General features: G+C 51.2%; 5 protein-coding genes across 5 annotated transcripts; 4 read left to right on the top strand and 1 right to left on the bottom strand.

Annotated features, from left to right (window-relative positions):
- Positions 1-66: 66 nt before the first annotated feature.
- BDW43DRAFT_307529 (uncharacterized protein) lies at positions 67-1058 on the top strand (the record flags this gene model as incomplete). The annotated part of the gene is made up of 4 exons (XM_032046261.1): positions 67-305; positions 432-666; positions 703-899; positions 959-1058. 4 exons carry the CDS (start codon positions 67-69, stop codon positions 1056-1058), a joined length of 771 nt encoding a protein of 256 aa, XP_031904090.1.
- A 1997-nt stretch (positions 1059-3055) lies between these two features.
- Positions 3056-5542, top strand: BDW43DRAFT_202920 (putative phthalate transporter). Its single transcript, XM_032039163.1, has 9 exons — positions 3056-3631; positions 3689-3728; positions 3782-3910; positions 3970-4039; positions 4119-4166; positions 4214-4359; positions 4407-4624; positions 4677-5138; positions 5217-5542. The coding sequence occupies exons 1-9, from the start codon at positions 3411-3413 to the stop codon at positions 5338-5340; spliced, it is 1458 nt and encodes a 485-aa protein (XP_031904089.1). The 5' UTR covers positions 3056-3410; the 3' UTR covers positions 5341-5542.
- Positions 5543-6124: 582 nt separating this feature from the next.
- BDW43DRAFT_265005 (glycine decarboxylase subunit P) lies at positions 6125-9977 on the top strand. Its single transcript, XM_032040736.1, has 2 exons — positions 6125-9470; positions 9536-9977. Exons 1-2 carry the CDS (start codon positions 6332-6334, stop codon positions 9589-9591), a joined length of 3195 nt encoding a protein of 1064 aa, XP_031904088.1. The 5' UTR covers positions 6125-6331; the 3' UTR covers positions 9592-9977.
- A 30-nt stretch (positions 9978-10007) lies between these two features.
- On the top strand, positions 10008-12412 carry BDW43DRAFT_265002 (chlorohydrolase family protein). The gene is made up of 2 exons (XM_032040735.1): positions 10008-10831; positions 10921-12412. Exons 1-2 carry the CDS (start codon positions 10552-10554, stop codon positions 12207-12209), a joined length of 1569 nt encoding a protein of 522 aa, XP_031904087.1. The 5' UTR covers positions 10008-10551; the 3' UTR covers positions 12210-12412.
- On the bottom strand, positions 12388-14662 carry rglA (putative rhamnogalacturonase B; the record flags this gene model as incomplete). The annotated part of the gene is made up of 12 exons (XM_032049605.1): positions 14379-14662; positions 14214-14315; positions 14031-14152; positions 13907-13976; positions 13783-13858; positions 13676-13727; positions 13413-13624; positions 13135-13356; positions 12817-13063; positions 12604-12744; positions 12480-12536; positions 12388-12417 (listed from the first exon to the last, which is right to left on the bottom strand). The coding sequence occupies exons 1-12, from the start codon at positions 14632-14634 to the stop codon at positions 12388-12390; spliced, it is 1587 nt and encodes a 528-aa protein (XP_031904086.1). The 5' UTR covers positions 14635-14662.
- Between the last annotated feature and the right edge of the window lie 569 nt (positions 14663-15231).

Genomic DNA, 15231 nt, shown 5'->3' with positions numbered 1-15231 from the left:
CTAGTATATCACTAGGTGGTAAGGCGAGGGAAGCAAGGAAATCATTGCCTCTATACGAAGTTGAGTATGAGCACATACTTCTACCATGGTCTCCAATTGGAAGAATGGGAGGTGCGAGACGCACTCCAGAAGCAAATCAGTGAATTCGAGAAAGCCGATAATCTGGACCAGACCAAGACAGCTGAGGAAAGAGCTGCCAAAATAATGGTCGAGTCGGGCATTCTCATAACTCAGATGGGCAATTGGATCAGTGCCGCCGGAATAGGGTTGAAAACGCGTTTGGTGCCACCAATATCTTCCAATGAGTGAGCAAGGGCTTTGGTCAGGCTGTCCAAAAGGTGGGAGGAGCAGTGAAAGGAGTTTTTAATTTGAAAGGAATCGGCCCCGCCTGCATGGTTAGTACTTTCCTTTGCTTTTGGCTAAGCCAGTAGCCAATATCTCGTCTTACAGGCTGCCTTCCACGTACTACAGGCTGCATATTCTACGTTTGGACTTGTGAGCAACTGGGCCATACTCTCATCATCTCAGCGGGCTACAGTCATTCTCCAAACTTTGCAGATGGTCACAGACGGTATTAGCAGCGCGATGGACTCCTGGAAGCAATTTATGAACGGTGTTAGCCAGCCAGCCGATACGGCAACCGCCTTGGAAAAGCTGAATGAGTCCGTAGGTGACTCAATCACAAACAGCATGAAAAATTAGCCGACATCGTCGACGAAATATGGCGAAGATGGGGCCTTCCGGGAGAAGCTGGGTGATCATGTCACCGGTGATGGGATCCCAAGCTCGGAGGAAACAATTATTGAAGACGACATATGGGACGAGCTCCTCGATGAGCCAGCTGCTGAAGTACCTCCTGGGGGTGAGGAGGAAGCGGGGAAGTTTCCATCTCGGGCAAGGTGCTGAGGGCCCTTAATGCCATTTTGGGCATTGGGCTGGTTATAGCCATGACATTTAGCCTGACGCGCGATTGGGACAATCTGAGCGTCCCTGGAACGGTTATCACTACTCTGACAGTGGCCGCCCAGGGACTGACTGTACTCATCGATGTGTTTTAGACGGGTGTCGAGCTGGAATTCTGGGTCACAACTGAGGCCCTATCACCACCTTGTCCGTCGTTGACGCCGTGCTCGCCGTCGTCGGGGTCGTGTTAATGTTCGTCAGCTTTTTGGGGGAGTTATTTTAGGGGGAATCCTCCTCCAGACCCGGTCGCAGAGTACATCGATAAAACGGGAAACCTCTCATAGACAATTTCGACCCTGCACCAGATCCACAGTTAACCTATGCACGCTCCCCTTCTCAGATCGCGGCCAATAACCTGACGAGCATCTGGATCACGGCCACCAACGACTCGGCCAACCAGGTGTCAATCCCTTTTATCACCATTACTCTTCTCGGTGGCGGCGACCCGCTCTGTTTGTTCAAACATGATATAGATGACACGATAACGCTTGCATCAGATACTGATGGCAGCAAAGATACAGCGCGCCGCACCTGTATAACACCAGCTTCAACAGCGGAAGCAGGCCTCCCAACCCCCAGCAAAATCAGTACTAGTTCCATTTACTACCAATATGGTCAACGAGTTGCGGGGCACTAAGAAGCGGGGTGAGAATTCTCTGTCAATCCTCGCGCTAGGCGGTCAGAGCTTTTATTCCGTGTGAACGGGGTACATCAACGACCGAGGTGATGACGATGACAGCTCGTGGAACTACATTGATATTGTGGTGTCGACCGAGGCAGATAAGACGAACAAGGTGTTCTACATTCTCAGAAAGTAAAAGCTTCCACATGGTCCATCATGTTTGTTTGTTTTTGAAAGGAAAAAGATAGTTAAGCTCTGCTGGTGATTTTTCAGATTGTGGCCGGGGGTGGAATATGTTAACGAGCCCAGATGGATAACTAGGACAGCTGATCTTCGGACAATTTTAAATCTATGGTGCTCAAACAGTTTTTGTCAAATATAAGGGCTTAATAGGCAAGGGAAGTAGAAAAGCCCAAAGTAGTGCTATCGAACGGTGATCACTTTCTTCGCTGCACTTTGTCTAACCTCTGTCGCGTATATCTACTAAGAATCATTTCTTATACAGGGTATTACTGATAGAGAAAGTGTTGACTTCAGTCATCTGTGGCGGCTGCAAGCGATAATTCCCGGAAGTCCATAATATTAGATACTTTCAATATAAATAACTTTTAGCGGTTTGGCTTAAAATTGCCAGTAGCACCAACATAATGAAATCTCAGTTCTTTCAATACTAGCAACACAGGTTCGACATTTTCTTCCCTCAAGACCTATGTCTATCCAATGGACGATATATCAAACGAAGCAGGGTGGCCTCTTCCCAGTGAATTTGGGTTAGTACAAGAACAACGTTCGCAGGGTTGGATGTTCTGTCTTATAAAGACATTGTAAGAAACAAAGAGATGCATCCAGTTTGTGTTCCTCACCTCCCTAGGGCTTCCTTCCCCTGTAAAAGCAAGGCCTTGCATAATCTAGGCGACAGGGTGTACATAGGATTTCAGAAATTATCAGTGCGAGAGTTTTCGGCTAAAAAAGCTAGAATCCTAAATACTCTCCGGTGGTCGACCTTGACCTTGAATCTTGAACCTTGACGACCACGGAGTTGTCCCGTCCATGTGGGACCTTGACTTCCGAGATTGTCGAGTCTAGAGTGTACGTGGGCATTGGTGTAGGATTGGTTCGCATTAAGCCACAATTCTTACCACGCGGGATTACACGGGTTTGCCTGGTGAATGACCCAGGTGAAAGAGGCTTGAAGTCACACAATCATGGCGTTGGAAGAACGACGAGATCTAGAGATACAAAATCACCGAGGCTCGTCAATGACTTAAAGAGATATCACTGGATAACTCCAAGATGGTGAGCGTTGTTGTGTGCGCGATTCCGGAAGATGCCAGCAGTGAGCCTGATCCCAGAGCGAATGAGGGCAGTGAGGGGTCATGTGCCAAGGTGCCAAGGGTGTCCTGATGTCAATAGCTCTTACACCCCCGCATTCTTTCCACTCCACTTCCTCAAACACAAAAACCTGGGGAATTTTGTGGGGTCGCCATCTTCCAATTGAGATAGCGATCACTATTCCAAGGCCGAGGTAACATGCCGATTCTAGTCGGCTACTCTGCTTACCTTCTGTGTTCCAGTCCGGTGGTACGATAGATGGCGTTTAGCTCGTTTGACACCGGGTCTTTGCAGGCTTATGCCGTGCCACCAACGGAGAAAAGAGGCGATAGCGACCAAAACTTTAAGTGGGTAGTGAATATGAGACAACCATGGCATACCGCCTCTATATAATGCTGCTGGTGCGCGCGTTGGTCACTGTGTCCCCTCCTCTCGGCGTCCCACCACCCCTGTCTGCTCCCGGAATTCACGCCTAGGAGCGAGAAATTCAATCATGTCATTTTCAAACAGTGAAAAGATTATCAGTGAAGATTCTAGGATTGAAGATATTAATCAGCCTGCCTTAAATGATGTCGACTACGATGAGGAATACTCATACGAGGAGCAGCGCAAGATCATCCACCGGGTGGATAGACGTCTCGTCACCATGACAGGCCTAGCATATTGTGTGTCTCTCATGGACAGGACAAATCTCAGTATGGCCGCTGTTGCGGGGTGAGGCTCCCGCCTGTAGTCGGATATCTTCCCGAGCAGAGAATTAATCGCTTATAGCATGACCAAAGAGCTGGGATTGACCGTCGGTACCCGATACGTAAGTGACCTAAAGCCCGACTTACTTGTAAAGTCTGTGACTAACCTCCATAGTCCATCATTGTTCTCATCTTCTTCGTCCCCTATGTGATCTTCCAGCCGCCAATGACAGTCATAACACGAAAAGTAGGGCCCACCTACTTCCTGGGGTCCATTGTCATTCTCTGGGGAGCAATTCTTGTCGTAAGTCGTCCGGTGTGCTGGTAAAATACACCGAAGGTCCTAATGATAATGTCTCAAAGGGAATGGGGTTTACAAAGAATTGGACGCACATGGTCGCGACACGTGCAATCCTGGGCCTTCTTGAAGCAGGTAACTTCTCCATCCTTCGATGATCTGCCACCTGACTATGGTGTCTCTGGAAACAAAGAACTTATCTGGTGCATTCTAGGATACTTCCCTGGTTGTGTCTATCTTTTGTCTAGCTGGTATACTCGGTGTAAGTGTAATACATGATACGGGCTACTCAAGTGCTGACCGAGATAGTTGACGTACAAAAGCGTTTCTCGGTCTTCTACCTGATCGGTTGCGTAGCATCAGCATTGGCCGGTATCCTTGCTTTTGGGCTAATGCAGATGAAAGGGCTCCAGGGCCTGGGAGGCTGGAGATGGATTTTTATCATGGAAGGAGTGGTATGTATTAGTTTGCCTGGGGCGACTCTGGTTGCTAATTTCAGTAGATCACAGGAGCAATTGGCATCCTGACCATCATTTTCCTGGTTGACTTCCCCGATAGGGCATACAAGTCTTGGAGGTTCCTTAGTGAGAAGGAATGCGCTTTCATTGTCCGCCGAATTAACCGCGATCGTTCCGATGGAGACGAGGAGCCATTCTCCATTAAGCGCTTTCTGTTACCTGCTCTGGACCTGAAGATCTGGGGCTTTGCTATGATCTTTTTGTAAGGCACGCCGAGCCCATTCCTTCCTATCGGCCGTTTTAACATGCCACAGCTGTACTACGACTGTTACTTACGCAATCGCATATTTCCTCCCTATCATTCTCGAACATGGTATGGGTTTCAGCACCGGTGCCGCACAATGCCTAGTTGCACCACCCTTTGCGATGGCCGGCATTGTCATGTACGCAACAGCCTGGGTTGGTGACAAATATCGTGTCCGAGGAGTAATCGTGGTCTTCAACTCTTTGCTCTGCATCATTGGACTCCCTATTATGGGGTTTGCGAAAGGTAACGCTGCGCGATACGTGGGCGTGTTCTTCGCCGTGGCCGGTGCCAACTCCAACATCCCGGCTTGTATGGCGTATCAAGCGAACAATGTTCGCGGCCAATGGACCCGCGCCTTTTCTAGCGCTACATTGGTCGGATTTGGTGGGATCGGAGGAATCGTGAGCAGTTTGGTCTTTAGATCCCAGGATGCACCTGGCTACCGACCGGGCATGTGGACTACTATTGCGTAAGTTCCGACCCTTTCTCTATTGTCTTGTATGCCAGGCCAAGCTTTCTCCGCCATGAGTTACTAAGCAGTCTGCAGATGCAACCTCCTCATTTTAGTCATTGTGGCAGCTCTAAGCTTCTGGTTCCGCCTGTCCAATCAACAAGCAGACCGTGGGAAGCGTGTCATTGAGGGGTCCCCGGACTTTCGGTATACCTTGTGATTTTTTCTTTATGATCTCCATACGCACGTGGGAAGTAATGTACCTAGCCGGTGGGTTATATCTAGAGGTACTGAGTGACGTTGACCGTTCTATGTCTAGCACCTTGAGATATGAAATTTGTTGCATAAAGTAAACCCCTTATATAATCCAAATGCTGACAGACCCTACACAAGGTGTACCAACTCCATGTAATCGCCCGGATAGAACTTATTCAAGTTATTTAGTCATAGCATGTATAAATAGCCGGACTCTGCTTCCCGAGCTTTGACCACATCGGAGAGAACCTGTGGGGATTCGTTATCGCGGGAGTATCAGGGACACTGCAATAGTAGAGTACGTCCCATATAATACTACTCTGCATATTGAATAGATCAATTCCGAGGGATCAATTGGCAGCCCGGATTTATCCCAGAAGGGAAAAAAGAAAAAAGAAAAAAGAAAAACAAAAATCAAAATAGAGGAACGCCCTCCGCAGGGGTGAATGTTCCCATAATATAAGAAAAACTCCGACCCCGCGTAGTAATGATCCGAATTTCTTGCCAGTCAAAACTTTTCCGCGGGAAAGCCGTCTCTTATCAGTTACGGAGAAAGACAGGCGCGGTCTGCTGGCGCGCTTGCGGGGCCATCTCGCAAGGGACCGCAGAGCGATCTCGGCCTCGGATTGGCTCGGGCGGCAGCGTTATCGGGTTATCGTCAAGTTTCCCGTATCGCCCGCGGTTTACTCGCCGGGCAAAGGAAGGTCATACATTGTATGATTTTCGTCGGAGCGAGAGCTTTTTCTTCTTCTTTCTCTTTTTAAAAATCTTGTGGCTTCCCGTTTTCTTAATTGTACATCCTCTCCTCACCCTTGATTCAACCTTCTTTGTATCGTATCCCATGCGTTGAGCTATTGCCAGGGATTTACTTACCAGGACATACTTCTATCCCTTGGCCTGGCCAAACCCTTGAACAGTGCAGTTCATTGGTCTTCTCACATTACCTGCTAATCACCATGGCTGCATCCTGGTGCGCCCTTCGTGGCACTCGCCAGCTTGCTCTTCGCACCCGACTGCGCTCTGCCCCTTCTCCCATTGCACTCCGCAGAGTTTCTCCGTCCTCCCCCTTCCTCGTCTCCCATCGGGCGTCGCACACAGCTACACAGCAGTCGTCACGGCGACCGGTCTACACCAGCTCCTTAGCTGACCATGGCGACCCCCACCCCCGCGATCTCTTTCAGCCCCTCGATACCTTCCCCAGACGTCATATCGGTCCCTCGCCAGACGCCGCAAAGGAAATGCTGGCCACTCTTGACCCCCCGGTGGCGTCGCTCGACGAATTCGTGAAACAGGTGCTCCCCGCAGACATTCTGTCCAAGAAAGATTTGACAGTTACCGACCCTCATGCCAAAACAAACTTGTACCGGGACAATGTGGGCGGTGGTCTCGGGGAAACGGATATGCTTAAGCTCTTGGATGTCTACCGGAAGCAGATAGATGTGTCGGGTAAAACATACATTGGAACTGGCTATTATGGTACCATTGTGCCGCCTGTGATTCTCCGCAATATCTTGGAGAACCCTGCGTGGTATACCAGCTACACCCCTTACCAGCCGGAGATCAGCCAGGGTCGTCTGGAGTCGCTTCTGAACTTCCAAACGTTGACTGCTGACTTGACGGGCTTGCCGTTCGCGAATGCCTCCGTCCTCGATGAAGCCACCGCTGCCGCCGAGGCGATGACCATGTCCTTGGCCACCCTGCCCGCATCGAAACAGAAGAAGGCCGGAAAGGCGTATGTTGTTTCTCATCTTTGCCACCCTCAGACTCTCGCTGTGATGCGTTCGCGTGCCGAAGGTTTCGGTATCAATCTAGTTGTTGGCGACATCTTGGCGGATGACTTCAAGTTGGTGAAGGAACAAGGCGACAATCTCATCGGTGTGCTTGCCCAGTATCCCGACACCGAGGGCGGCATCTATGACTTCCAGGCTTTGAGTGACACTATTCACGGCGCTGGTGGCACCTTCAGCGTCGCCACTGATTTGCTGGCGTTGACTCTCTTGAAAGCGCCCGGTGAGTTCGGGGCTGATATTGCATTCGGTAATGCCCAGAGATTGGGCGTTCCTATGGGATATGGCGGACCACATGCAGCCTTCTTTGCTTGTGCGGACAAGTACAAGCGTAAGGTCCCTGGTCGTGTTGTGGGTGTTTCCAAAGATCGTCTCGGCAACCGTGCTTTGAGATTAGCTCTGCAGACCCGTGAACAGCACATCCGCCGTGAGAAAGCCACCAGCAACATCTGCACGGCTCAGGCCCTTCTCGCGAATATGAGCGCTATGTACGCTGTTTACCACGGTCCGACCGGCCTGAAGTCCATTGCTCAACGCATCATGTCCATGACCTCCACTTTGCAGGCGAAGCTTGCTGCATTGGGCTACAATGTCCCAATCAAGACCAACATTGCCGATGGCGGTGTTGTGTTCGATACCGTCACCGTAGAGCTGCCCAGCAGCCAAGATGCGGACGCCATCATCGCGGCTTCCCGGGAACAGTCTATCTTCCTTCGTCGTGTAAACTCTACCAAGGTCGGTATTTCTCTGGATGAGACCAGCGGACGCGAGGAGGTGAAGTCTCTTCTGCAGGTGTTTGCTGCTCATGCTGCCAAGGGCGAAGTTGCCCTTGATGGGGAACTCGGTATCTCCCCTCTTCCAGCCAGCCTGGAGCGTACTTCCGAGTATTTGACTCACCCGGTATTCAACTCCCATCACTCGGAGACGGAAATGCTCCGGTACATCCGTCATCTCGAGTCCAAGGACCTGTCTCTGGCCCATTCTATGATTCCTCTCGGCTCCTGCACGATGAAGCTCAACGCTACAACCGAGATGATCCCAATCTCTTGGCCCGAATTTTCCCAGATGCACCCGTTCATGCCGGCTGATGTCGCCAAGGGTTACACTCAAATGATTGACGATCTGGAACAACAACTCGCCGATATCACGGGTATGGCTGAAGTCACCGTCCAACCAAACTCGGGCGCTCAGGGCGAGTTTGCCGGTTTGCGTGTCATCAAGAAGTATCTAGAGGCTACCGGCGGCGAGAAGCGCAATATCTGCCTGATTCCCGTGTCTGCTCACGGAACGAACCCGGCAAGTGCGGCCATGGCTGGTATGAAGGTTGTTACCATCAAGTGTGACACCAAGACCGGAAACCTGGACCTTGCCGACCTCAAGGCCAAGTGCGAGAAACACAAGGATGAGCTGGCCGCTGTCATGATCACATATCCTAGCACTTTCGGTGTGTACGAGCCTGGTGTCAAGGAGGCCTGCGAAATCGTTCACCAGCATGGTGGACAGGTTTACATGGACGGTGCCAACATGAACGCCCAAATTGGCCTCTGCTCTCCCGGCGAGATCGGAGCAGATGTGTGCCACCTGAATCTGCACAAGACCTTCTGTATCCCCCACGGCGGTGGTGGCCCTGGTGTTGGTCCTATCGGTGTTGGCGAGCACTTGCGCCCCTTCCTGCCATCTCATCCAGCGAGCGAGTACCTCCAGTCTAAGCGCACGGAGACCTCCTCGCCGCCCATCAGCGCTGCCCCGTGGGGTAGCGCCAGCATCTTGCCCATCACTTTCAACTACATCAACATGATGGGTGCCAAGGGCCTGACGCACGCGACGAAGATCACTCTACTTAATGCCAACTACATCCTCGCCCGCCTCAAGGAACACTACCCGATCCTGTACACCAATGAAAACGGCCGCTGTGCTCACGAGTTTATTCTGGACGCCCGTCAATTCAAGGATACCTGCGGGGTCGAGGCCATCGATATCGCCAAGCGTCTTCAGGACTACGGATTCCATGCCCCGACCATGTCTTGGCCGGTGTCCAACACTCTCATGATCGAGCCTACCGAGTCGGAGAGCAAGGAGGAGCTGGATCGGTTCTGCGATGCTCTGATCTCCATCCGCCAGGAGATTGCCGCAGTAGAGAGCGGCGCGCAGCCACGTGAGGGCAACGTGCTGAAGATGTCTCCTCACACTCAGCGCGATCTTCTGAGCAGCGAATGGGACCGCCCGTACACCCGGGAGACCGCCGCGTATCCCTTGCCGTACTTGGTAGAGAAGAAATTCTGGCCCTCGGTGACTCGCGTGGATGATGGTAAGCCTCTTCTTTCCTTTTTCTGTATGACCTGTTCGAGACCTAGCTAACCTGAACCTTTACAGCTTACGGTGACCAAAACCTGTTCTGCACTTGCGGCCCTGTAGAGGATACTGCCTAGATCTTATGATACCCAATATTTGATTGTTTCTTGTTGTCGACTGTGAGATATTTAATTTTCAACACTTTCTTGGTCTGGGTTGGCATAACGATGGTGACACGACGCCAAGATTCAACATTCATGATAGACATTCGGAGGCGTTCTGGTTGCTGCTGTACAAAAGACATTATTTAGCTTAAAAGCGAATGAGATTGCCGCCCTGGCAGCGGCTGAAGTTTCAGCTCTTCTTTCCTGATAGATAGCGTAATACGAGGCTGGATCTGAAGATTTGGTTTATGTCGAAGTAGTCAGCACTTGCCCGATGGGGAAGGTCATTAAGGCGGGCACGTGAAGACACGGTTTCCTTGCCCTTCCTTTCACTTTTCTTCTTTCTCAGCAATCTTACCAGATCTTCTGTGTTGTGTGGCTCCCTCTATCTTATCTCCGCACTAAACCGCTCTTGGCATCGGAACCGGCCGTCTCCCGAAAACATCATGTCAATTATTGGCAGAATCTCCCCCTTGGTTCCACTACGAAGAACTGCTGTGGAGCTGAAAGGAAGCTCAATCTTGGAAATGATGGCGGTTCTCATCCTGTACCTTGCAAGGCTTGATTGACCTTATAAGACACATCTCCCTCACTGGACGCAAGCAGTACCCTCTCGTCTGCGGCCACGTACGTACATTAGAGTTCTGTAAGGTACCTGTAGATAAGATTACCACTTAAGGTTCATCTATATCTGATCAGTGGCACACGCATCAGTGTTGAAAGGTGAGACCATGCTGTTCGACTACTGCTCAAGCAATCATGCTGACTGGAAAGGAAACAGGTCGGATTGAGCTAACCCTCTATATCGCTCTTTTTGCTCATTTTATCCCTTGATCTTGCCCGGTCACATATTGATCCGTCCGAGTTGAGCTTGTCCTACTCGGTCTTCTTGCAGCACTCGTCAATTTGAAGAACACAGACGATCACGTCAACATGGCTCCCACGTACATTGTCTTCGTCGGTACATTCGTCCACCTCCCTCGGTCGACACCGACCGCCCTCGCTATCCACCAGGGCGCGTTGTGGGTTTCCACCGCCGACGGCCGGATCAAAGGTACCGACTGGACTATCATTACCGACCGGGATCTTCGCGTTCTGTTGAAAGAAAAGGGTTGGATCCCGGAGGACGCTCCCCGATATAAGTCTGGGACGAGAGTTAGCATTGTCCGGGCAAGGGAAGAACAAAATGAATTCTTTTTTCCTGGGTTCATCGGTAGGTGTTGATCCAATGTCCTGTCCTCGAAGAATGCGCAAAGGATACCTATATGTGTGTTCGTATTTTGGAATTCTGACAAGGTCTAGACACCCACATTCACGCGCCCCAATACCCCAATAATGGACTTTTTGGTTCCACCACGCTCCTCGACTGGCTAAAGCAGTACACCTTCCCCATGGAGGCCTCGTTCGGGAGCTCCCTCCCCAACATCCCATCCCCAAGAGCTTTTAGAGTCTACAACCAAGTTGTCTCACGCACCCTCGCCAACGGCACAACCTTCGCCTCATACTTCGCAACCATCCACGTCTCAGCCACGAATCTGCTGGCAACCCTCTGCCAGAAACGCGGCCAGCGCGCCCTCATCGGCCGCGTCTGCATGGACAACCCCGATTTCTCCCCAGATTACTATATAGACCCCTCAACCGAAGACTCCATCACCCTAAACAAAGAAGTGATCTCATACATCCAATCCATCGACCCAAAAGGCACCATGATAAAACCCGTCATCACCCCCCGCTTCGCCCTAACCTGCACCCCAACAGCAATGCGCGGTCTCGCCGACCTAGCCGCCTCCTATTCCCCCCCTCTCCATCTCCAAACACATATCTCCGAAAACACCCAGGAAATCCACGATGTGCACTGCCAATTCCCAGACGCCGCCAGCTATGCCGACGTCTATGACGCATATGGCCTCCTCACACCACGCACCATCCTCGCCCACGGCGTCCATCTCTCGCCCGACGAACAAGACCTGATCCACGACCGTGGAGCCAAGATCTCCCACTGTCCGGCCTCCAACTCCGCCCTGGGATCCGGCATCTGCCCCGTCCGCATACTCCTCGACAAGGGGATCACCGTCGGACTCGGCACAGACATTAGCGGTGGGTATAGTCCCAGTATCCTGGAGGCTGTTCGACAGGCCTGTCTCGTGTCCCGGTTACTTCGGCACGTGGGACCGGCCCCCGAGGGTGATGAAGGGAGGAAGCTGGTGCTTAGTGTCGAAGAGGCGTTATACCTCGCTACGCGGGGCGGTGCGGCCGTTGTGAATATGGAGGATGATATCGGTGGATTCGATATCGGTATGCTGTGGGATGCGCAGATGATTCATCTGGGGAGGTTCTTGCCTGCCTGTAGATATGATAATGGGGAAAGTCGGGTTGACGTCTTTGGGTGGGAGGAATGGGGAGAGAAGATCCATAAATGGGTGTGGAGTGGAGATGATCGCAATGTGAAGGGTGTTTGGGTCGGAGGGAAGTTGGTGTATGGGAGGAACGATGTGGAAGGCGGGAATCGGGGTGGATGGTGGAGTTGGGTGCTGAGTGCTGGTGTTGTGGGTGTGGGTGCTGTTATTGCATTTCGGAGGCTGAGGTTGTAAGATTTATAGACTAGCCTGTTTGTATGTTTTGAGGCTTTTTGGTTTGGCTATATCTGGTCTAAATTCAGGTACCAAACAATCCTCCATTACTTTACACTATAAACAAGCCTGGGCACTCTAACCAGCAAAACGTGATATATACAGAACATCATAGGACACCGCGGAAAACGCTCATCCGTTACTGAAACAACTCAACACAATCGAAGATCTAAAATCAACCCAGCCCATTAGCCAATCAACCCCGAACCAATATGATAAAAAGCCACTTACAAAGTTAGGAGCAAGGAACTTATCACCCGAGCTTCCGGAAATAACACTAATCGTAATCTGCCATACACGTTAGTCCTAGACCTCGCTCACTTGAAGACAAGGGCTGAAGCAAAGAAAAACATACAGTGTTACTTCCTTCAACGATCGTTCCAGCTGGGATGCTCACGTCGTAGACTTCGCCCAGGCCGCGGTAAGCGCCGCGGGTGACGCCGCGCGAGTTGAGGTTCGTGGGCGCAGAGGGCGCGGAGGCTTGGTAATTGTTGATCTGGACTTATGTTAATTCGGTGTCTCTTTTACGTTATAAAGGCGTATATGGAATGGAGGTGGCGTGGTTTACCTTAGCTTGAGGACGGCCACCGGCGAAGGAGAGGGTTGTTCCGATGCGCAGGGTCGCGGCGCCTGTATGCGCCAATGTAGCTGTAAACTTGATCGTCACGGGGTCGTTGACGCCCTTGAAGATGGCCATGGGGAAGTCGGTGAGTGCGGAGCTGCCGACGGTGTAGGTAAGGGGGCCCCAGGAAGACATGCGCGAGTCAGAGGGGTGCATGCGCAGCTGGTTCTCTGCGTTGCGGAAGCCGGTTGGTCTGAGCGGTGCGAACATGTTAGTTTGGGTCATGTGCTGTAGATAGATGGTTTGGTATTAAGGGGAACGCACGTTCCGTCCCAATCGCCAATCTTGAAGATCGTGTCACCTGTTTTTACGGAGCCGGAGATGTCCTTGCGTGTCTTTGAGCCGGCCTTGACTGTTACGGAGGTCTCGGCGACCTTGAACTCGCCTTGGTAGTAGACCATGGTGTAGGTGCCGGGCTTCATGGCGGGCGAGGTGAAGCTGCCGCCTGAGGAGGTGTAGGTCCAGTATTGGGCTACGTCGTTGTACCTTGATTGAGTGTTAGTGTTGTTGGGCCGAATGTTGTGGTGGCTTGGTCATCTTACCAGTGGATAACCCATTTGGAGCTGGAGTCAGCACCGGAGGCAGTTCCGGATACGGTTCCGCGGCCTGACGCTGCGACGTAGCCCTTGATGTCCAGGTTCGCGAAGAAAGTTGTATCGATGTTCGTGCCGGGGGTCCCGCTGCGGCTAAAGTACATCGAGTATGGGCCGTGGAGACCCATGCGACGGTCTTCGGTTTGGACGTGGCCCGAATTCTATTTCCATTATTATACGATGGCGAGAAGCATAGGCCTTGTTAAACGTACCATGTACCAGTAGAGGGAGTTGTAGCTGCCGCCATTGTTGGAGTTGATGTCGCTGTCAAAGGAGCATTAGCATGCAAGCATATTACGTCGCAATTGAGAGTACTAACCGGAAGAAAGGACCACCAGAGGAACTTTCATACTGGTTGAGGATCATGCAAACACGATGGGCGTCTCCGGCAATGCCTGAGAGATGGGTTAGCCACGCGCAGATCCCGTGTGTATATTCCTTACAATGTCTCTGGTCATCAATAAAGCGCTGGCTAGAGTAGAACTTGCTACGGGTCTCCCCATTGACCAAGAACTGTAGCCTAGGTTAGCTACGTACGCGTCCTAGCAGCCCGTCTTGTGTACTTACAACATCCGACCCTTCGATTGCCGAGCCGCCAGAGGTAGTGGACACATCACCGAACGGTTCTTCGTTGGGCAGGAGGTCCGAGTTAAGGCGTGCAATGAATCGTAATTCACCAACGGATGGCTCTAGATTGGTTTATATGAACGTCAGGGATTGCCTTTTCTCCGTCGTGACCATCAGACTGACCTGCGGTGATGTACGTCGCCATGTGGATGACAGAATCACCATTGTGGACAACAAAATACTGTGTCAGCGTATCGGTGTCGCAGGTAACCTTGATATAGTCCCCTTGGTGGATAACAGAGTCAGTACACAACACAGCTAACACAGTACATTCCATTATTCACTCACCGTCTTGCATCGCAGACACACTTGCGCTTCCAAGCCCCGAGCCGATATGGCTGCCTTTGCCAGAGTACTGGAGCTCCGAGCCATAGTAATTGATAGATGTAATATCGCAACTCGAACGAGAAACCGTAAACTTTAGAGGATTTGCCGACCCAGCATCAATAACGTAGGATGAATCAGACGTGGTAATTCCAAAGGCCGCCTGAGTGACTCTGGCCCAAAGAAGGGAAGACGACAAAAGTAGAGTTCTCGACAACATGTTGTCTATCGATTAAACTCTGCAAAGCTCTGCCTCCCTTGCTCGGAGCGTCGCCTTTTCGTCGGCCATTGCTCTTTTATAACTCCTTCAGCAGGCGTTCTCTTAGTTCTCAATGGCCAGACTACAAGAGGGGCATGAAGACGAGCTACAAGAAGTCAAGCCCCTGGTTAATCTTTCTAAAAGCTGGGCTAGTTTAGTTCCACCAATCTCAACGGCGATTGTTTATTAAGAACGCCAGTGTGGTGGGCATGACTCGGGTGAGCATACAAGGACCGGCCGTCGCTAAGAAGATCGCTGAGGGAATTTCCTTTTCCGAACCAGGTAGCTTAGATTTTTTTTTTTTAAAAAAGAAAACAACCGAAGTGCCGTTGGATATTAATGGGACCAACCCATAGGAACCCCCTGCATCACTTAAGCGGGCATGTCATCCACTGCACTCCAAATAGCTGTTGCGCTTTCCCTCCATATTCTGAACGTCAAAATATTTAGTGATCATCGAAGGACCATGGAGCGTTGCCGGACCTCGTTGCGAGAATGAATTCGGTGGCTTTTGTAGCGAGTACCCGAAGTGATATGATGATCACTATGGAAGTTGGC

The sequence above is a fragment of the Aspergillus alliaceus genome, assembly GCF_009176365.1.
Source record: "Aspergillus alliaceus strain CBS 536.65 unplaced genomic scaffold BDW43scaffold_6, whole genome shotgun sequence".
Classification (NCBI taxonomy): Eukaryota; Fungi; Ascomycota; class Eurotiomycetes; order Eurotiales; family Aspergillaceae; genus Aspergillus; species Aspergillus alliaceus.
The sequence above is the reverse complement of the archived record's forward strand: the minus strand, read 5'-3'. Positions and strand labels throughout refer to the sequence as shown.

Coding starts and splice junctions, on each gene's coding strand:
- BDW43DRAFT_202920 (XM_032039163.1), top strand. CDS start 3,411: ATGTCATTTTCAAACAGTGAAAAGATTATCAGTGAAGATTCTAGGATT. Junction 3,911..3,969: donor TCTGGGGAGCAATTCTTGTC/GTAAGTCGTCCG, acceptor AATGTCTCAAAG/GGAATGGGGTTTACAAAGAA. Junction 4,360..4,406: donor TTTTTATCATGGAAGGAGTG/GTATGTATTAGT, acceptor TAATTTCAGTAG/ATCACAGGAGCAATTGGCAT.
- BDW43DRAFT_265005 (XM_032040736.1), top strand. CDS start 6,332: ATGGCTGCATCCTGGTGCGCCCTTCGTGGCACTCGCCAGCTTGCTCTT. Junction 9,471..9,535: donor GGTGACTCGCGTGGATGATG/GTAAGCCTCTTC, acceptor GAACCTTTACAG/CTTACGGTGACCAAAACCTG.
- BDW43DRAFT_265002 (XM_032040735.1), top strand. CDS start 10,552: ATGGCTCCCACGTACATTGTCTTCGTCGGTACATTCGTCCACCTCCCT. Junction 10,832..10,920: donor CTTTTTTCCTGGGTTCATCG/GTAGGTGTTGAT, acceptor GACAAGGTCTAG/ACACCCACATTCACGCGCCC.